This window comes from Oryzias melastigma, linkage group LG9, assembly GCF_002922805.2.
Source record: "Oryzias melastigma strain HK-1 linkage group LG9, ASM292280v2, whole genome shotgun sequence".
NCBI lineage: Eukaryota > Metazoa > Chordata > Actinopteri > Beloniformes > Adrianichthyidae > Oryzias > Oryzias melastigma.
In genome coordinates, this window is record NC_050520.1 from 17813442 (window position 1) to 17834251 (window position 20810).

At 36.2% G+C, this 20810-nt stretch overlaps 3 protein-coding genes across 3 annotated transcripts in view; 1 reads left to right on the plus strand and 2 right to left on the minus strand.

The window, feature by feature from the left end:
• The first annotated feature begins 4416 nt into the window (after window positions 1-4416).
• rfk (riboflavin kinase) lies at window positions 4417-9229 on the plus strand. Its single transcript, XM_024276226.2, has 4 exons — window positions 4417-4978; window positions 6658-6809; window positions 7421-7523; window positions 7613-9229. The coding sequence occupies exons 1-4, from the start codon at window positions 4897-4899 to the stop codon at window positions 7780-7782; spliced, it is 507 nt and encodes a 168-aa protein (XP_024131994.1). The 5' UTR covers window positions 4417-4896; the 3' UTR covers window positions 7783-9229.
• A 149-nt stretch (window positions 9230-9378) lies between these two features.
• On the minus strand, window positions 9379-18553 carry LOC112148082 (proprotein convertase subtilisin/kexin type 5). The gene is made up of 12 exons (XM_036213466.1): window positions 18536-18553; window positions 18253-18490; window positions 18080-18163; window positions 17816-18002; window positions 17512-17726; window positions 15404-15640; window positions 15095-15328; window positions 14840-15020; window positions 14553-14767; window positions 13819-13919; window positions 13295-13505; window positions 9379-10853 (listed from the first exon to the last, which is right to left on the minus strand). Exons 1-12 carry the CDS (start codon window positions 18551-18553, stop codon window positions 10450-10452), a joined length of 2325 nt encoding a protein of 774 aa, XP_036069359.1. The 3' UTR covers window positions 9379-10449.
• The window catches only part of pcsk5b (proprotein convertase subtilisin/kexin type 5b), a 65362-nt gene continuing 63005 nt past the window's right edge, over window positions 18454-20810 (minus strand). Inside the window, exons 25-26 of the mRNA XM_036213534.1 lie at window positions 19938-19998; window positions 18454-18747 (exon numbers count right to left, since the gene is read on the minus strand). Of these exons, the coding sequence (XP_036069427.1) occupies window positions 18591-18747; window positions 19938-19998 (218 nt within the window). The 3' untranslated portion in view covers window positions 18454-18590. The remainder of the gene's footprint in view (window positions 18748-19937; window positions 19999-20810) is intronic.

Consider the following 20810-nt stretch of genomic DNA (forward strand, 5'->3'; position numbering starts at 1 on the left):
TGTGTGAGAGCTGTAGTTGTATTATGTATGTGTTAACACGTTTGTGTAAAACATTTTTGGAGCCAACGGGTAGCATTGTTTGTAACGTCTGAGTATCTGTGGACAGGCCCCACCCTTCTGACTAACACCTACACTTGACAGTAATGATGATAAACCTCCAGCAACTTACTTCCTCCAACCCGTAAACCATCCAACTTCCTTTACACCTTTTTCTCAACTTTCTTTTGTACCTTTATTCCCCATTTCTAACATCTCAGTCTCTCTCTTTTTCTTTCCACTTCAACAAAAAAGTATACAAACATAATTAATATAAATACAGTTTACCCTTAAATACAGAAGAGGTTTATACAAATATACTCCTTATGCGCAAGAAGATTTATGAATCCCTATTTTAACATTAAAATTTGTCCAACACAAGAGACCTTCAGATCTGATCTGTTTGCTTAGCTGCTGGACAACACAAGTTAAACAAAAAAAAAGAAACTCTAGCATAACGCTGCAAAATACAGGTATAAGAAATGCGGAAAGGCCAAGTAAATAAATCTTAGCCTCCAAGCAAGGAAAAAGTAAAAATCTGCAGTGATGCAGAACACTTCTGGACATTTTGATAATTGAAATGTTTTGAACAATATGATCATTCACATTTGTTTTTATTTACAAAAACAAAAAAAAGCATAGTACTGTCCTCTGAGAAGTACGTGAATTGGTGATCTTGTCTGTGGTTTCAACCGTTTACTGTATAAACAACAATAATAAATGTCTTATGGTTTCACCTTTGAGAAACATGCTGCTTCTGTTTAATTATCCAGCTCTCCCAGTCCTCCTTTTTAAATTTCTTCAGAGAGAAATTATTATTTTATGATTTCGTATTGACTTTGTCTTTGATCTGTGTCAGTGTCTTTTGATTGTTTAGATTTCTGACATGTTGTTGAAATGACTTCCTTGTCCAGTCTTCCTGTTTTTTCTCGAGTCATTTTAGAATACAATAGAATAGAATAGAACAGAACTTTATCTAAAAGGGGAAATTACCTTGTATCTCCATTAAAAACAGCATATAGATAATAAATAACACTGAATAAATGAGAGCTCAGTTGTGTTTAGTTTGGCAATTCTTATTTTGTAGGCGTGCACACTAAAAGTGAAGTGTACATTTTTTTAACATCTTCATATTTTTCTCACACAACTGTTTCAGATCATCAAACCAAATGAGGCAAAGATTATATAGTTAACCAAAATATGATTTTCAATGAACAAACATTTGTGATTGAGGAAGAAAAAAAATTCCAAACCAACAATAAAAAAATGATTGCACTCATTTACTGAAATGACAAACTCTGACTAAGCCACAGCAAATTACCTGCGTTTGTTTGTAATTAGGATGGTCTTAAAAATAAACCCAATGAAGACTAGCTTGTGTTTTCTCTTTTCTTCATACCGCACTAACTACTGGTAGTTTTTTCCCTTTAAAACCTTTAACCTTGAGCAATAGCTGATTTATTTTTAGCTAAACCCTGACATGCCTTTTCAGTGTTTCCTTCATGTCAAATGGAAAAAGCTCCAACTTTGACATTTAATGTTTTTCCTGTTTTAAACCTCTGACAAAAAAATCAAGAAAAACCTATAGACGTCTTCTGTTTTTCTTGAATTACTCCTTTGGTGTTTATTTTTTTCTTTTTACCACAAAACACAAAAATGTCTATCCTGAGGAGAGGTAATACTGTTTTACTGACAACGTTACATGATTAAGATGTTTATGTTAAAACTTTTCTCACTTAACATTCTTGTAGATTCTGGTATTTTAGGCTTTGGGCAAATTATGGAGACATGTTTACGCTTAACACAAAATAGACATTTGAAAATTATCTAAATTAAATCTACAAATAAAGATTTCAGATGCAATCAAGAATGTGTATGGGACTACATATTGAAGTACTTACAGTGGGGCATTAAAGTAATTCAGTCATGTAAAAAATATTCACTTGTGCTTTTGCTTTCAAGTTGATTAAGTTGAGTTTGGAGCTGAATGGTTTGATGTTTATCTGCATCAACATTCGTCAAATGAAGTGAACTGAGGGATGGAGTGATGTGTACTCGACTGGATGTTCAAGTTAACAGTCGTGCTGCTGCATTCTAAACTACTTGGAGGTGGATAGACGATTGTTTGGTCACACCAAATTACAGAGAATCACAATAATCTAACAGAGACTTAATCAGGGTGTGGATCAGTGTTTTAAGTTCATTGCAACTCGGAAGGTTTAGCTTTAGCTAAAAAGTGCAAATGTAGAAACTCGAAACTGTAAATTAAATAGACAAATAATAAAGAAGGCCAGCAATAAACAATGGATGACAAAAGGCCTACACAATGCCTGCAAGACAAAAAAATCATTTGTACAAAATATTTATAAAACTAAGGACACAAAATTCTGAAAAAAGTAAAAAAAAAAAAAAAAACATATAAAAAAACTGGTCTCCATATTAAGAAATAAAAAAGACAACTACAGCAAACTGCTAGATTTAAATAGAAATAATATGAAAGCAACATGTGGTATAATAAAAAGCATGGTCCAAGGGGATTAAAAATAGAACCATCCTTCCCTAATTGTTATATAATTATTATAATTATGAAATAAAGAAAATAGCAGAAGAGTTTAATAAGTTTTTTGTTATTGTAGGACCAAATCTAGCAAACAAGATTTCAGCAGATAAAAAATATGCGAAAATATTAAAGAAAATAGAAACAACATATTTTTATAGCCCTTCGAGTCTATTGAATAAATAATTAATACTGGGAAGAATTGCAGTAACACAAGATCTACAGACGGTGACAACTTGGACATGATTAAGAATATAATAGAAGACATCAGTCATCCATTCACTTATATGTAATTTATCATTTCAAACAGGAATCTACCCTGATAGAATGAAAATCGCAAAGGTAATTCCACTCTACAAAAGTGGAAACAAGCATATTTTAACAACTACAGACCAATATCTTTACTCTCAGTTCTCAAAAATCCTAGAAAAAGTATTTGTCACCAGACAGGAGAAATTCCTTGAAAAAGAAAACTTACTGGACAATAGTCAATATGGTTTTAGAGCTAAGAAGACAACAACTATGGCGTTAATGCAGCTAACAAAAGAAATTGTCACAGCAATTGACAAAAAAATCAAATTTAGTTACCATCTTCATTGATCTCAAAAAAGGGTTTGACACGATTGACCATAAAATTCTTTTAAGTAAACTTAGTTTTTATGGCTTTAAAGGATTGGCTCTTTAATGGATTTCTAGTGACGTGGATGAGAGGTATGAGAGTATGTACAAATAAATTACTTGAAATTGTGTTTGTGCAACATAACGTGTGGGGTACCTCAAGGTTCAGTCTTGGGTCCAAAATTATTTATCCTTTACATAAATGACATTACCAGCACATCCAAATTATTAAAATTTATACTATTTGCAGATGGAACAAATCTAGTTAATGTTATTAAAAATGTTCGGTAAAAGATAATTTTCAATTTCCTTGATTGACAGATTTGATTTAATTTTGTTGATTTAGCAATAGGGGCAGATGATATAAGTTTTCTTCTTTCTGCTCCTTTTCATTTGTTAACTGTTTTTTGTTTATTTCGTATTATTTCGATTATATGTATTTTTCCTAAATGAAATAAAATTTAATCTAAAATATAAATAAATAAAACAAAAATCTAGAAACAGAAGAAAGTTACTTTGTAGATAATTCTTTTAGCTATAACTATCTTATTTAGAAGTTGTTGAAAGCCTCCAGACCTAGCTAATTATTAGTTTAAATATGACCCAATATGAAGCAAGGCTTCAGATTTACTTAAAATGTTATCATAGTTTTTATTGCTTTTCAAATGTTTAACTTTTTCTTTTTAAATCAAATATTTTTTTCAGCTGTTTAAAATAAATCATTAACTTATTCCCCGCCTAAGTAATTTTACTTAAGATCACAGGAAACTTCTGGAGCTTATCCTATTTGTTATCAACAAGGTAAACTGTGAACATGGGGTCATGAGGATTTAGGGAAAACGCCATCTTTGAGCAACCTCTGTTTACAAAAGACTAAATAAAAGGTCACACCTTAGGTAAAGCCATTTATGCTTAATCATATTTTAATAAGTTAATAAGAAAATTACTCCATTGGTTATTTTTAAAAACACATAAAGCTTACTTTTAATAATTTTGTTTTACAATGTTTAATAAAAAAATAAATGTGAAATTGAAGTTTAGCAAAGTTACCATGAATAAATATTATATATCTGATAAAGTACCATACTTTCCTAAAAGTGCTTTTCCATCAAGAAAGTTCTGCTTCTTCCTGTGCATTTCTGCATTTTCTCTACCTTCAAAATAAAAGTTTGTCATATGTACTACCCTTTCTGCGAACACCTGAAGGCAACACATGACTTCCGGGTTGGTCACACGGTCAATGACATCAGTGCCGACGCTTAGTGTCATGGTTCTACACATGTAACGTTACCGGCTTTTAAAAAAAACTTCAGGTTTAGACTCGAATTTACAGTGAATACTTGAAAATCGTGAACGCAGTTTTATTCGTACATTTTTAACGCATCTCCTGGATCTCCGTCATCCGCGAGCGGTATTTATCTCGCTAGCTAGTTTAGTTAGCATAGCTAGCGTAGCCCGTGAACTTTTGTCATCCTTGCCCTGGTTCCTCTTTAAACCGTGTACACAAGCTAAATAGACAGTGAAACCAGACGAATACAAAATCAAAAATCAGGTTGTTATATGATAGGGCTTTAATTTACCAGCTGGTTATTTAACATCGCCATTTAAGAAGTTCGACGTCATTGTGGCGTTCGAGGTCATTCTGTAGCTTCCATCGAAGCCAGCTGTTTTTTAGGGGATACACCATGAAGAGTCTGCCGTATTTCTGCCGAGGAGCGGTCGTTCGAGGATTTGGAAGGGGAAGCAAAGAACTTGGCATCCCCACGGGTGAGTTAATAGATCGGTGTCATGGAGTTTATAGCTACTTAGCGGTTTACCTGTTTTTACGCAGATACGTCAAGTGCTTTCAGATCGGGTTTACCACTAAAGTATTTTCGGAAATCAACGTAACATGATAAATATTGAGAGTTTCTTAGTTTGTAAATTTGATGTCGTGCTATTTTTTTCATTTCCACAAATATTTCAAAATACAATATAATAAACACATTTTAATATACATATATCTTGAAGTACAAAACAAAACAATACCTTCATACCATATAGTCAAACCAACATAAAACAATACCATGAAATTAAACAAAAAAAGAGAGAATTAAAATAACTTTAAGATTTAAAATAGGGGTCTGCTAATTAGAGATCATTTTAAAAGGAGTCTGATTGTTTTGGATAATTTGTGATTATATATATATTCTAAGGAGGGCAATAAATATTTTTAAATTTGTGTCTTTATCATTGTTTTGTAAATGGGCTTTAGTCTGCCATTTTCTTATGCAATATCTTGCAAATATGTATGTTTTGCATATGTTTCATTGGAAGTGAAGTTGAACAGTATTTTAATTGTAAATAAAGCAACATTTTGTCTGCATGTCACACCAAAACACAGACTACAGATCAGCCGACAAACAGATGTTCAAATCTGCCCGACAGAAAGAGTTATTTACACATTCATCAGGGGAAAATGGCAAATTTAATATTTTAAGGGTAATATCTAAATTTGAAAATACATTATTTTATTCTATTGTTAATAGTCTATTTATAGGACAATAAGTAGATTTAGTTCCACTGACTTTTTGACCTTCTAATTTGACATGAAGTTACAGAATAGTTATCAACCTGACTTCTGATAAACCTATTTGCACATTTCCTATTAACAAGGCTAATCCTCCCAATTGAAATAATATTTTGAAACAAATTTAAGTCTCCAAATTTTGTAGATTTGATCTTATAACCAGGTCAAATTCTTTTTGAAGTTGTATTTACTTAAGAAATTATCTGTACCATTCTTCTTTATCATCCAGTAACTGGTTCATGATTGTAACAAACCAATTATATTACTATAAAATATAAAGTTATAATATAAAGCTTTGTTTTTGTGTAAAATGTGAGAGTTGTTCCATAAAATACAATTGTGAGAAGAGAAGTTGTGTTTGAATAAAACAATCCAACTTAATATAACTTGTTGATGAAAATAAGCTAATTTGACAGGAAGCTTCTCAACAGAAAACGGACATTTCAGCAAGAAATTCAGACCGTCCAGTTTACCAAAGAGATGATATGGGAAGATGTTCAGATTTTGGATTCTTAAGAAATCTTTTAATCCAATAAAATTTTAGAATCTAATTAAAGTCACTAAAAGTCAAAATACCAAATCAGGTTTTTCTAACTTTCTGTCCTTTGGATATTTTAAAACAAATAAAGAAAATCAGTATATTAAACTTAATGTGTTTTAATGAAAGCCTAGTGTCATTGTGTTTTTATTTTATTTTATTAAAACGTACATCTTATTGTTTGATAGTCGCCCTTACACATATACTGTAGATTTAAATGTTGAGGGTTTTTTTTAATTAAAGCTAATTTGTGTAGAATAAGCTAAATCAATTAATCATTTCATCCCAACTACTTGGTAAGATCATTTTTTCTTAATTCGTGTCATGTTTGTTCCACAGCTAACTTTCCGGACTCTGTGGTGGAGAACCTTCCAGCAGATATCAGCACCGGGATCTATTATGGCTGGGCCTGTGTTGGGAATGGAGATGTTTACAAAATGGTGATGAGCATTGGCTGGAACCCCTACTACAAAAATACAAAGAAATCTATGGTAAGTACAAAACAAGCAGAATTTTCTGACCGTCTATGATTCTGAGAAATTGTTGGTGACCTCATATGTACATTTCTACATTTATCAAACTTTTAAACTGATCCTGTCTTAGACTTTTTTGCTAAAAACCAAATTACAGTTTATTTTTTGTTTTACCTAGTCAAATTGAAAACAAAAAATAAACGATTCTCAACTTTTAATAAATGATTCTTATTAAAGAATGATTTTTTTATGTGTTTGTTCATTGTCATTTATTAAAGTTAAACTGGTGCTACGGAAACTCAACTGTGTGTTCAGGACAACTCTCCTGCAGATGATGTGCATTTAATAAAACAGATTTTCATCTGAGAAAATTAGTCTTGACATTTGGAAGCTCATTAAAGAGAAATGTAACTTTTTTAAATTTATTTTTAAGCAAAACCAATAATATCTTGGGTCCTGTGAAAAAGCGACACCATCGAAACAGCTCAAAGCTATTTAATTGTGGTTCAAGTCTGCTGATTCTCTAATTGCATAAAAAGGGATGTGTTTCCACATAATATTAAAAAGGGAAGTCAATTTTATGCTACTGTTCTCCTTTTGGTTTTTGATTGAAACTCTTCTCTTTACAGGAGACTCATGTGATTCACAAATTCAAAGAAGACTTTTATGGGCAGATTCTCAGTGTCGTCATGGTTGGCTACATCCGTCCAGAGAGGACTTTTGACTCACTTGGTGTGTTTTCTATGTCTTTTATAATTCTCAATGTTCTAAAACTTGACCCTTACTGACTGTTCTTCACTTTTTCTTACCTATCCTAACAGAGGCTCTCATTGTGGCAATCAATAATGACATTGAAGAAGCCAAATTAAAGCTTGAGCTTCCAGAGCATCGCAAACTCAAAGAAGACAACTTCTTCATCAGTGCCGCCAGTTCATCTCCAGTCTCCTCCACCACCCCATCAACGTCGGAAACCATAGCAAACGGTCACTGACAGCTGGCTGTGAGAGCCGCACATTGCATGTGTTCTCATACAAATGTTGCATTTAATGCAGCCTTGTTCTGAAGGCTGTCAGCTGCTGTTATGGCTGTACAACCACAAAAGCAGACCAAATCCTGCTGGGATTCTTTTTTTAATCCAAAATATGTTCAGCTTCTCATAAGAAACTGTTCCTGACAGCCACTAACACTATGTGTGGACACGTCTGACTTCTTCTATGAATGTCATGGGCTCTATTTTAGGTTTAAAATCCTTTCTTTTTTCTTTAAAAACATCAATGACAGTTTGATTTTGTTCATTCAGAGGATCCAGATGAAACTCAAAGCTACTGAGTTTACTCTTTTAGTTTTTTTTTTTTTTTTGAGAAACTGAAAATATATTTTTGTTTTGTTCCTTTTACATAGATATCCCTTTAAGTGCTTATTTATTAAATCATTACCACTCTGCTATAGTAGAACAGAGCTGGGAATGGAGCTTTAAAGCCGTGTGCAAAATCTTTGTGCACTGAAGTTCTATCATAGCTCACATCAGTCATTTTACTTTTACTTTTTTAAACCGGTTTCATTCTTTTTCTTGATGCATTAAGCTCTGGCTTTTCTCCGAAAGGTGCCTCTGAAGATGCTGTAAAGCAGGTTCAGATGCAGGTATTTTTTTCAGATCTTACATATTAAAAGAGGCAGCAACACTTATAGTTTCAAGATATTTAATCGTGAAAGGAAAATGCCCTCTCTTTGCAACTAATAGTACACTTTTTTTCCATTTTCCCTGCTGAAGTACACAGCAAATCCCTATGCAGGCATGGGGGTAGAAGCAGACTTCTCACTAAAACCCATCGTCAGGATTTAATGAAACTTTGTGGCAGAAAACGGTGAGTTCAGTAGAGTCAGGTATGAAGTGGATTCTCAATCAGCCTTTTTATGCTGTCAGGAAGCATTTGAAACAAACCTACCTTGGTGACTTATCATGTTTAGCTGATAGGATGTAAACGACTGGATAAAAGCCAGAATATTCAGGCAACTTTAATTGTATTAAGAAGCAATGATAGATTTGAAGCCTGTTGGTATGTCAGTCTGAAATCATACAATAAAGTTACATTAATTGACAAATAATAAAGCCTCTGTCAAAACAGTCTTTGATGAAATATCTGTGTACAAAGTGTTTAAACTTTGGATTCATTTCTGTAAACTGTTCATGCAGCAGAAGATGTGACCTTTTCACAAATAACCATGGAGTTTTTATGGTTCTCCTACATGAAGCACTAAACTTTTGTTAATTCTTTGGTTAAAGCTGAAGCAGTTTGTTGCTTTGTCAAACATGTTATAGATTTTAGGATTTAAATCTTGACTGTATCAGATGACTGTTTTGGTTTCATATGTTTGCTTTACTGAAAACTTCCCATCAACCAGTTTACACAATTTTATGTAATAAAATTTCAATCAACCTCCTGTTAATTCTATTTCTTTAAGATGCCATGAAACGTTTATTTTGAAGGAAAAACAAGACAAAATTAGTTTTTCTCAGATTCTGCCATGTTTTAAAATAGTGCAACTATATATAGCTTCAACATTTTTAAACATATACAAGCTTTGGAAAGTTAATTTTGCGAGATTTAAGTATTGCTTGTCTCGCATTCTAACTTTAAATCTACAGTGAATCACTGCAAAAAGATTAATTTTGTTTTGTTATTGCTGTGTTGTTTCTTGGTATCTCCAAGATAATCCACCAATCTGATTGTGTCTGTGACTCCAGTAGAACAGCCCGAGCTGGTCATACGAGTGTTTAATTCAGTTGAAATGAAGACTATTCAACCCTGACCGCTGCAAAATTCTGTATTTCCTGCCGCTCCCTTTTTATTGGTAAATGAAACTTAAAAAAAGGAAGTTGGACATAAAAGACAAAAAAGTTTGACATTAATGTTGAAACAATCATTTCACATTTTTAAATCAGGAAATCAACATTGAACATTAAAACAAAATGAAATCATAAAACATACAAAGAAAACTCAATAACTTCCAATGTTTTTTGGTTAAAGACACTAATATTCTTTATAGTTAATTTATTCTTGAATCTACATTTCATAAGAGTCTTCAATGAATTTGCAGCCAAAAAATTTTACTAAAATTAATTAACCTTTAAAAGCACAAAAACAATCTTATACTATGAAAAACTTTAAAAGTTAAATCAAAATGTTATGCTTGAGGTGATTAAAAAGTCCTCTTGTTGATCTTATAACTAACATTTGTTGATTTAAATCAAACCACTTGTGATTTTATTTAATACCAGTGTTTGACTGACTATTCTATTACACTTAATAACAAATAGATTCCTCCCTGAGACTCACAGTGTTAAATAACTACAGAAATAGGTAAGTATTGCTTTTGAAGAGCTATAAATTAAAAAAATGTAAAGACAAAACATCCATAATCTCAAGGATTAAGTTTTAGTTTTTACATAATTAAGTATATATAAAAAAATGAACATTTTATATTTATAGGTTTATTTGAAAACCGTAAAAAAAAGCCTGAGAGAATGCAAATTAAAAAGTTCTGATCGGTATTTTAGGATTTTATAACACAAAATTTGTTTTACCAAAAAAATACCAGTAATATATGAAAGTTTTTAAAAAAAACTGTAAAGATTAACTATTTTTGATATTCTGTTTTAGGTGAGAGTGTAACTTTCATCATCATATTCAAGATCATTGTCCTCCTCATCCAGTAAGCCATACTTAAACTTCCGATACACTGTTCCGTCTTTTGTCATGTACACAATGTCCTCGTCGTCATCTTCCTCGTCCCCGTCCTGAAGTTGAGCGATTTTGTCGTTGTAGTCCTTAAGTGAAGAAGTGGTGGGTTGGGGTGTCTGTCCTCCATTGGTGTCCACTCTCTCATAGCCTCCAGCTTTAGTTTTAGGCATGGTGGCCATTTTTGATCGAGCGCTGAGGAAAAGGAAGAGCGCTCCCCCCAAAAGGAGGATGACAAAAATGCAAACCGTGACAACTTGTTTGGCAGTGCTTTCGGAATCATCGGCTACCATCACAAAGTTGACGCTCAGGATGCATTCCACTGGAAAGAACGAAAAACACGTCGTTAGGAAACTAAAATCAATGACCTGAATACACTGAGGTGACAGTCGCATCATTTACTAGTGTGCCTGAATTTACCCTGAAGAGCAAGGGTGGTTTGAAATCTTTAAACTTCTCAACTCTTTCTTTAAGAAGACATCCATAGGGATATCTAAATGGAGTTTTGAAATTATTATGGTATAACCCATTTGTAACATTTTAGCTTATACTATTCTCACATTTTCCTGCAATATGGGAAAAGGAAACTTTTGTTTGAGTGATTTTCTCAAAATTTCACACACATGCAGCCAGCAGTTTTGACATTCTGACAGAGGATGGGTATCGGTGATATTTTTCTGTAGGAAATGAGGACAGGGGCGCGTGGCGGTTGCTTAGCAAGTGATGTCAGGTCAAAGGTGGGCGCCAAGGACGAGGGCGGCTAGCATCTTCGGGCCGTACAACGCCACACAGGGCTTTACTTTACAGTTACTTTCTAAAAAAGAAAGAAGAAGAAGCTAAAAGATTTGATAAGCAGTCTGCTGTCAGGTAAAATAAGAAGACCATAATCTTGCTAAATTAATCAACTCTAAATGAAGATATGGATTAGCTGATTTTCAGAAAGTATTACACAAAAATACCATAAAGTATTTTTTATGGTGTCTTTATGGTGTTTTAAAACTACAGAAAAAATAGGTTAAAACTATACACTTGTCATAGATTTTTTTTTTTGCTTCCTGAATTCAAAGTGAATCAAGTGACTCCAAAAACTATTAAAGAAAAACCTGATAAGAAGTAGTTTCCTTTAGTTTATGTTCAATTGCTTCTACTCTATAAGAGATGACAGATGATGACCTGAGGTTTTTTTTTTTGTTTAAATTTGACAAGCCCTTACTATAATCACTTTCTATTGAGCTAAGTCTTCTCTTTGTGAGAAATTACTAACATTACAAGTATGTTCTCTTTGTTTGGCTGGGGTACAACCCTGTTCAACAGGTGACATTTGCTTTAAGGAATTCACATTTCAAATAAATCAGTTGATTCATTTCCTTTAGTGACATTTACGATGTGTCATTCTTGAGCAAACAAGAACAATTAGGGGTTTTTTTTCTCACTTTCTAAATTAACTCCTTCATATGTGCTAAATAATGTGGTTTTCTCAAATTAACTTAAAGTGACATGAATATGCTGAAGTAGAACAAACTATTTGTTTTTCATTAGGAAATTTCTTTGGAACCATGAACATATTTTTCAAAACACATTAACAACAAAGATTGACAATTTCTTCAACCACATAGAATCTCTTATAAATCAATATTTGCATGAAGGTACATATATGTTCACTTTTTAGTTCCTATGTTAAAAATTAATTTTGAAGCTGTGTCTAGACTTGAAAAGAGTTTGTTTCTTCTGAAGACAAACTGTCAGTTATAACGCTGGCAGTGTGTTAAGACATTTACTGTTCAACAGAATTACATAGATTTGCAACATTTCACAACTTTCCTTGTAAAGGGTGGAAGAAAAGCTGTCGTGACACACCTTTAAGTTCAGCAGAAATGTTTCAGAAAAGAGTAAACAAATGATATAAAGAGGTAAAATTACAGATAGAAATCCTGTAATACCTTAAACACACTTTGAATTTTAATCATTAAACACACTCACTCCATCTGTGACTTTTTAGATAGGAGTGTGTTTGCACAGCTAGACACTGATAAGAGCAACCTTGATTTATCTGGAAAATCCTTTGGACAGCTGTTCATGCGTGAGTAAAACCTCACAGTATATGATGTTAACGTCCATGCAGATCTAATATGACGGACCAGTTTAACATGTTTGAGACTTGAAATGTTCAGCAGAATCGATAACTCTACTTTTAACGTTATTTCTGGGTTTTCAAAGGAAGTGAGATTTGAAAAGCGACTTCAACACAAGAATTTTCAAGATAAAATTGACTTCTACCAGATGGAAACTACACAATTTACAAAAAATGATTACACAAAACCCACATGCCTTTCTAGATTTGGGATTTAGGTTATCGCCCAACTTAGTGATCAGCAATTGGCTGTTTGTACTTGAGTCAGTTGTAAACTAGTCAGCAAAGTCTATAGATTTAAAGACAATGACCCTGACTTCTGCGAAAACTAATTCCTTTTCTTGTGGTTATTGCAGATAACCGGAGTACAGACAGTATAATTTACAAAGAAAATACAAGTCTTATTTTTACAGGTTGAATGAATAAACCTGACCAAACAAAGCATGAAAGTCAAAGGTTGTATTTATAAAGTTTGAATGTAACTTTAAATTAACTGATTAAATAGCTTTACAATATAAGATTTTTTTTAATCCCTCTGTTGGTGCAGCTGTCTTTTTATTTAATTTCGGATTTGTGAGTTCTGTCAATAAAGTCGGTAATAAAATCAGCAAAAGCTTAGCCTGGATCTTTACTCTGAGAGGCTTTGCAGTCGCAGCATTCTCTGGGTAAAGGTTCGTCGCTGCGGAGGGTGTCGTGTCCGCAGCATCTCAAGCACCGGCCGTCTTCAGCCATCATGTGGGCTGCAGAACACACAGTACAGTCCCACATGCTGGGCCCTCGACACGCCTCACAGGACGGGTCACAAGCTTTGCACTTTGCTTTCTCATTTTTGGAATCCTGGAGCTACATCACCACCAAAAAAAGGAAAAACGAGAGTGTTAGATTGGAATTTTTCATTTAGTTCAGGGGTGTCAAAACTGACTAGATTTGATGAGGTGAAAATGTGTGAGGACCACCCATTTGAACCCTTATAATTGCAGTAAATGAAAAAAATCTGTTCATCAAGTTTGGCCCTTAAAGCTCAAGTAGACACAGGTTGTTGCCTAAGGTTTACAATGACTAACAACATAATTTAGCCAATCATAATTAGTATAATAGCAGAAACACAAACTCCAAGAGTGGCTATAATGAAAGTGTGAAAGTAAACTAAAATCACCTTTGGGTCTGGATAAAAGCCGAGGAAACACGGGTTTTCACAGATGCCACTCAGGAATGTGAAGCCGTCATAACAGGAGAGACAGGCCACGCCTCCTTCACCTTGAATCCAAAGAGTAGACTTCTTTTTAACCCTTTAACCCCTGAGGCGTCATCGGTGATGCTTAAAGATAAAATCTTTAACATCTTGTAACTTTTCAACCGTTAACACGAGCAACGTAATTCCAGCAGATTGTGAAGGAGAAAAGTCACAATCTGATGGAATTACGTGTTAATGCTTGAAAAGTTACTGTAAATCAAAAAACTTAAACACTGGAGCTCCAGTGTTAAAGGGTTAACTGACAAACATAACAAACATAATCCAGCATTACTCTTATGTCATCTTGCCTTTTTACAAATCCTTCAGAGTTTATATATGAAAAACTGTGACTGATTTTCTAAAGATGACAACCTTCAATGTATATGAACCACTTCAGGATTGTTCATTAAACTCACAACCCTAAGCAAAAAAATAGTTCTGAGAGGGCTGCAGCGCCCTCTGTTGGCTTTAGATTTAGCAGCATGTGAAAAACTACAATAGATTTGCCATTTAGAACTTTATCCTTATTTTTATTTAACTATGGAAGTGGAACGAATAAGTAGCAATTTCATCCATATGGATGCTAAACTTTAAAAAGGCACATTTAATGTTTGTTGCACACTTCACTTAAGAATGAAACGAGAAGCTTCATTTACGGTCACAGGTTTTGCAAGTTGGGTGACACTTTTGGCAGATGGATTGTCTGTCAACATGGTAGCCTTCAGGGCAGCTCTGAAGACATCGTCCCTCCTTTCTCAGGTAAACAAAGCCCTTCCTGCACTTCAGGCAGTTTTGGTTTCCAGGACCTGAACACTGGCTGCAGGAGGGATCACACTGCTGGCAAGTCATGGTGTTCATATTTTTAAAATGACTGAGGACGAGAAATAACGAAAGTTGGTTGGCATGATATACTTTGAAGGTATTGTGAAGTGGGTAACGTTACCTCTGAGGGCAGGTTTCGACGCAGCTCCTGGCGTGCTTAAAAAACCCAGTTTTGCAGGTGACACATTGCTGACTGTGACGGCCAACACAAGACTCACAGCCAAAGTGACAAAGCCCACAAGAAAGCTCAGAGTTTTTCTCAGCGTAGTAACCCAGAGGGCAGGATTTCACACAGGTGCTGTCTGGGAGACACGGCATAGAGTAAAGATGTCATTTAGCAGCTTGAATGTATACAGTCAACGTCACTCGGACTCACTCAGTAGGAGATGTGGTGGCTTGCAGCTGAGACAGTGGTCTCTGTTGGGGCCAGAACAGTTTTGGCAGAGAGCGTGGCACTGTCGGCACTCTCCATTCTGGTCCAGGTATGAGCCGGGAGAACACTGACTGTCCCACACGCAGTGTCCGCTGGCATCTTTGTGTTTTTTGGCACTGCAACTGAGGCAGTCTGACGGTTCATGGCCTGAGCAGGTCAGACAAGACTTGTCGCAATCTGTGGAAACACAACAAACTGTTAGAAAATCGACTGGAAGTAAAAGAAATTTGAATCATTTTTAACCCCTATTACCTTTGCATTCGTTTGTCGTCTTGTCATAGTAAAATCTGTCTGGACACTTGGGAAGACATTCCCCGTGGTGAAGGACAGCCTTCGGGTTCCTACACACGCTACAGTCATCAAAGCTCGGTCCATCGCAGGAAGCACAGTCCACATGACAACCCACACACTCGTTCTCAGAGGAAAAATACCCTGCAGGACAATCGTCCACACATTCTCCCTCATGGAGGAAAAAGTAATGTGCACAGGCTGGAGGAGACAAAAAAAAGCTTAAATATTAAATAATTAGACATCGGAAGAGAATCATAAACCCAAACTAAAATAAAGCAGTCTTTGATAATTCATTGCTAAAGCTCCACGGCTCATTTTAATGGAGACATGTTTTCACAAAACCATGCTTTTATCTTTATGCATCTTTAGTTCTTATTTTAGACTTTTTAAGTTACAGTAAAAAACATAGTTATTGACAGTCTTTATGTCTTTATCTTTTGCTTTTGTTTAGAAGTAACCTTTGCATGACATGTCAGGCAGCACTTCCTGGTCCAGTTCTTTTCATGTGGAGCAAAAACGTTGAGAAGACAATACCAGCAGAAGCCCAGAAGCAAACATCAAGGGAAATTAGAAGCCTCTCTTTAACGTTTTAATCAAATTCTTTTTTAAGAATTAAAAATGAGCCCTTCTTTTATTAATGTTTATTATTGTAGTAACAGTTTGATTGATTCATTGGTGTTTTTTAACTAGACATCACTGATATTTTAATGAAATTTGAATTAAATTTCAATAACAATTAGTTCCTAGCATGCTGCTAGAAGCTGGGGATAGTATGGTGCACTGGGTTCTGTCCTCTATTTTCATTCCCTCTATTCTTCATCATTTATTTTTCATTTAGTTCTCCATGCATCTGTTTGGTGCAGTGCGATTCATGTGTTGTCCCTCTTCTCCACTCTCCTGCGGGGGAGCGGGAGAGATTCCAAATTCCAGGTGGCTCGTCTGTGCTCCTGTTCTTGGGAGTGGACCTCACCTCTGGCTCGTCTCGCATCTCGGAGCAGGAGAGGTGGTTCGTCTGTGCTCCTGATCTTAGCCGTGGACCTCGACTCTGGCTCGTCTCACATCACGGAGCAGGAGAGGTGGCTTGTCTATGCTACTGATCTTAGCCGTGGACCTCGACTATGGCTCGTCTCGCAACCTGGAGCAGGAGAGGTGGCTCATCTGTGCTCCTGATCTTAACCGTGGACCTCGACTCTGGCTCGTCTCGGAACAGGAGAGGTGGCTAGTCTGTGCTCCTGATCTTAGCCGTGGACCTCGACTCTGGCTCGTCTCGCATCTCGGAGCAGGAGAGGTGGCTCGTCTGTGCTCCTGATTTTAACCGTGGACCTTCGAGTTTGGCTCGTCTCCTAACAGGAGAGGTGGCTCGTTTGTGCTCCTGACCTTAACCGTGGACCTCGCCTCTGGCTCGTCTCGCAGCAGGAGAGGTGGCTCATCTGTGCTCCTGATCTTAACTGTGGACCTCGCCTCTGCTCATCTAGGGTCTCGGAGCAGGAGAGATTCCAGATTCCAGATTCCAGGTGGCTCGTCTGTGCTCCTGTTTTTGGCAGTGGACCTCGCCTCTGGCTCGTCTCGCAACCCCAGCTGTCTCAAGTTCCATCTGGATGAAGCCCATCTCCTACACTATTCAAACATGTAGTTGTAGAGTTGGATAAGCCATTTCTTCTTAAACAGTCCTGGTAAATCACCTGTCCATCCTGGGAGAGGATCCTTCCTTCATGTGAAAATCCCTGAGGTTTCTTTTTTTTATTTTTCGTTTTTCTTTACTGAGAAGGAGGGTCTAAGAGCAGGGATGCCCAGTTCAGTTTAGCCTGTTTTGTTTAGTTTAGCAACCAGCTATTGTTTATGGTTTATGACTGACTATGTTTTTGTACAGTTGGTGGCGTGAAGCCTATTGAGACAATTGTATTGTGATATTAAGCTATATAAATAAAACAGAATTTAATTGAACTGAACTGAGAATGGAATTATCTATTTTTGTAGATTTTTCTGAATTAGTTCAAATGTCTTTTTTTTATTTTTAGCAATAAAATACATTTGAAACTTGGAACCTATTATTTTTGAAGTGCACTTACTTTTACACAAACCATCCTGATTGCACTCGCTGCAGTGAGCTGGGCACGGGTGACATTCTGTGCTGTTGTCATAATATCCCTCTGGGCAGTGAGAAATGCAGGAGTGGTCCAGCAATAACAAGTGCTTCTCACAGCTCAAACAGTGGGTGGGACTCTTTATGCAGGAGCTGCACGCCGGGGCACACGGCTGACATCCATCACCCTCAGGAAACCCTCTTAAAAAAGGAGCCAGAAAGAGGCTTAAGTGCCTTTGCGTGCTGTTTATATGAGAATAAATCAAGTAATGAGCCAATAAGAACAGCACCTCTGACACTCAACCACACAAGCCCCATCTTGAAGATAAAGTCCGCTGCGACACTGCTGGCAAACTTGGCTGTTGTGACACACTATACACCCCTCCACACAGTCTTTACACTGGCCAGATGTCTTGTTGGCAAATGTACCGGTTGGACAATGAGACAAACAAGTCTGCCGAGAAGTCATAAAATACCCTACAGGAGACAAAGAAAAAACATGTTCTAATGTATCAAATGTAAAGCTTAACATTTTCTGTTTTTACAGGCGGTACCTGAGTGGCAGCTGCTGCAGTCCTCCATCCCTGCAGCAAAGCAAGTCTTACAGGACGAGTGACACTGTTCACATTGCTCCTGACCTGGAATAAAAGGACTGCAGTTTACTGCAACTCATACGCAAAAAAAACATTTCAGTACATCAACAACACATCAACAACAAAAGTCATACTGTTCTTGAAGTGATTTTCAGGACAAGCAGCAAGGCGTTCGTCTTCTTGACATTCCCCGTTGTTCAGCACAAACCCGTCTTTGCAGGTGTCACAGTCGTCATACTGCGGCCCTCCACAGGTATGACAGCTGCGGTGGCAGGGCTCGCACTCCTGAGCCTCCTCATCCACAAAGTATCCTTCCTCACAGTGTTTCACACACTCCCCATCTAAACTCACAGGAAATGACACTTTCTGTTTCTGATCCTACTAAGTTAGGCTTTTTAAAAAAAAAAAAAAAATTACTCCAACAACAACAACCATAAACACTTTATCTCTGCAGGTTTATTTTTAAAGTGGTTCAGCAGTTACCAAAGACGAAGAATTCCTCATCACACCAGTAGCACTGGGACTGGTCGCAGACTGCACAGTGTTCATCTGGACATGGAGCACACGCCATGTTGGTATCGTCACTGTAGGTCCTATCTGGACACGACTGATGACAATCTGGGCCTAACCTGACAGAAAGAGTCTAAATTAGTACTCTTAGCAGGTAATAAGAATATAAGAAAATAAATATTTTTTACAGAGAGTGAGGCTTTACAATAAGATAAAACCAGGGCAGCTACCAAAAACAGAAAAACCCAATAAAACATGCTCAGACATTTCAGGTCAGCTAAAAGTTCTTCTACTAAATAAAAAAGACAGAGGAAGGCAGTTTCCCCTAGGTTAAAAATTAGATTTTGGAACACATAAAGCAGTGGTCCCCATCTCCCGGGCTGCGGACCGGTGCCAGGCCATGGACAGAAAAAAAGAAATACATGTGCTAACTTAGATTATTTAAGTTTAGTTTATTTTCTGATCCTTACGGAACCTTAATTTAAAAAAAGACTGCCGGATTTTGTTCACAAGGTCCGTCTTTGTCACGTGTCTTAAAGCAGTTACCTGCATGGCTACCTGGATCGCTAGCTAAAAAGCTAACAAAAACCAGAAATAAAACATATTTGGGGAGAAAAGAGCTAATGAGGACACCGAACTAGAGCCTTTGACTTCAAAGAAGTACAAAGCTTCCCTCTATAAACAGCACAAAGTTTAAACCTGCTGCAAACATTTTACAGAGAAATAAAATTCTACTAAATAAAGTTGTTAATTCGTGGAATCTTGTAAAAGAAAAATTTGATAATTTTCCTACAGTAAGGCTGAATTTGTTTGGCATCCGTTCAGAAATTTTAATTTAAAATTTAAAATTTGTGTTGAAGAAGAAGAATGTTAAAAAAAACTCAATAAATGAGGGTTTATGCAAAGACAAAATGTGATAAATCTTTTTGCACTGAAAGATTATCGGAGCCTGTATTGAGTGTTTAAATGGCATGCTATGGGAAAATAAATCATTTAACATTTCCTTTATGGGCATTTTTTTAATAAGAAAAGACTTCTACAAATCAACATCTTTGTTTGATTAAATCTTAAATATACAAAAATATCTACTGATATTTTTACATTTTTTTATAGATTTTTAGAAATCGGAAGCTTGAAAATGCTCACTTCAGTCTGATTTAAACCAGTCCGTGGCCTCAGAAAAGTTGGGGACCACTTTCATGAAGGATTCCATAAATAAAAGTGGATGAAAATCCATGCAGACTATAAGCACAGGCTTGAAAATCAATTTTATGCTTTATTTTAACAGTGACAATCAGGTGAGACTTACTGATAGTAGCCTTCTTCACATTGGAGACAAACACTTTTCTGCTCCTGATTCCCTGAATCCTCTGTGGTGGACAGAAGACAGAAATTTTAGTTTTCACCAGCAGGGGGCACTCCAATGACGCACAATTTTGCTCAGTTCAACTCAGTGTCACCCTGATTTCAGTCCTCAGCTGAGTGTGATCAGTGCAGAACGAAACACAGATTTACTTCGGAAACTATCCATCTAATAAAAATGTTGTGAACATGTGTAGGCTAAAATCTAGATGTACAGAGTATTCTAAATTAATAAAGTAGTTGTTTAAAAAAAATCCCACCACGGTGAATACTAACAAGAAATTCATTGAGTCTCTTTGGAGACTCACCAAAGGGAGAAGCTCATTTTCCTTCAGCCTAATTAATTCCTGCTGTCAACCCTAACCATAGAGCTGGAAAGTGAGGAAGAGCCACGCTGTCATGCCACTGCCCAAAGATGTCAAAACATCTCCAAGGACAGAGAGCACAAGGAAGTGGAAAAGAAACAGGGGAGGCGACAGATGGGAGGGAGAGGAGGTAAATGGTGGCTTTAGGAGACACTTCTGTAGACTTTCCCTTGGGACATTTGTCCTCTCCAAAAAAACAGCTCTCCGCCCACCCCAAACATCAACCTCTCATTCCTCTTGCTGTCTTTCTGGAGTACCCACAACTTAACACGGCACTGCTTTGCACTTGAGCGCAGTCGACAAGCCACTACCTGTGAAAGCAATTACTCCTACAGAGAAGAGGCTGGGAGAAAGGAAGGGTGGGTTGGGACAAAGGTATAAAAGAAGAGAGCCAGGAGCTGGAAATCATGCCTGCAGGCTGTGTCTGTGTGAGAGACAGAATAGCGCCCGCATAA

Excerpts from the sequence above, each read along its gene's own strand:
- rfk (XM_024276226.2), top strand. The coding sequence starts at position 4,897 with ATGAAGAGTCTGCCGTATTTCTGCCGAGGAGCGGTCGTTCGAGGATTT. Across the intron at positions 4,979-6,657 it reads AGAACTTGGCATCCCCACGG|CTAACTTTCCGGACTCTGTG; the intron begins GTGAGTTAATAG and ends TTTGTTCCACAG. Across the intron at positions 7,524-7,612 it reads GAGGACTTTTGACTCACTTG|AGGCTCTCATTGTGGCAATC; the intron begins GTGTGTTTTCTA and ends CTATCCTAACAG.
- LOC112148082 (XM_036213466.1), bottom strand. Across the intron at positions 18,003-18,079 it reads CTGCAGCAGCTGCCACTCAG|GGTATTTTATGACTTCTCGG; the intron begins GTACCGCCTGTA and ends TGTCTCCTGTAG. Across the intron at positions 10,854-13,294 it reads CGACTGCAAAGCCTCTCAGA|TGGAATGCATCCTGAGCGTC; the intron begins GTAAAGATCCAG and ends CGTTCTTTCCAG.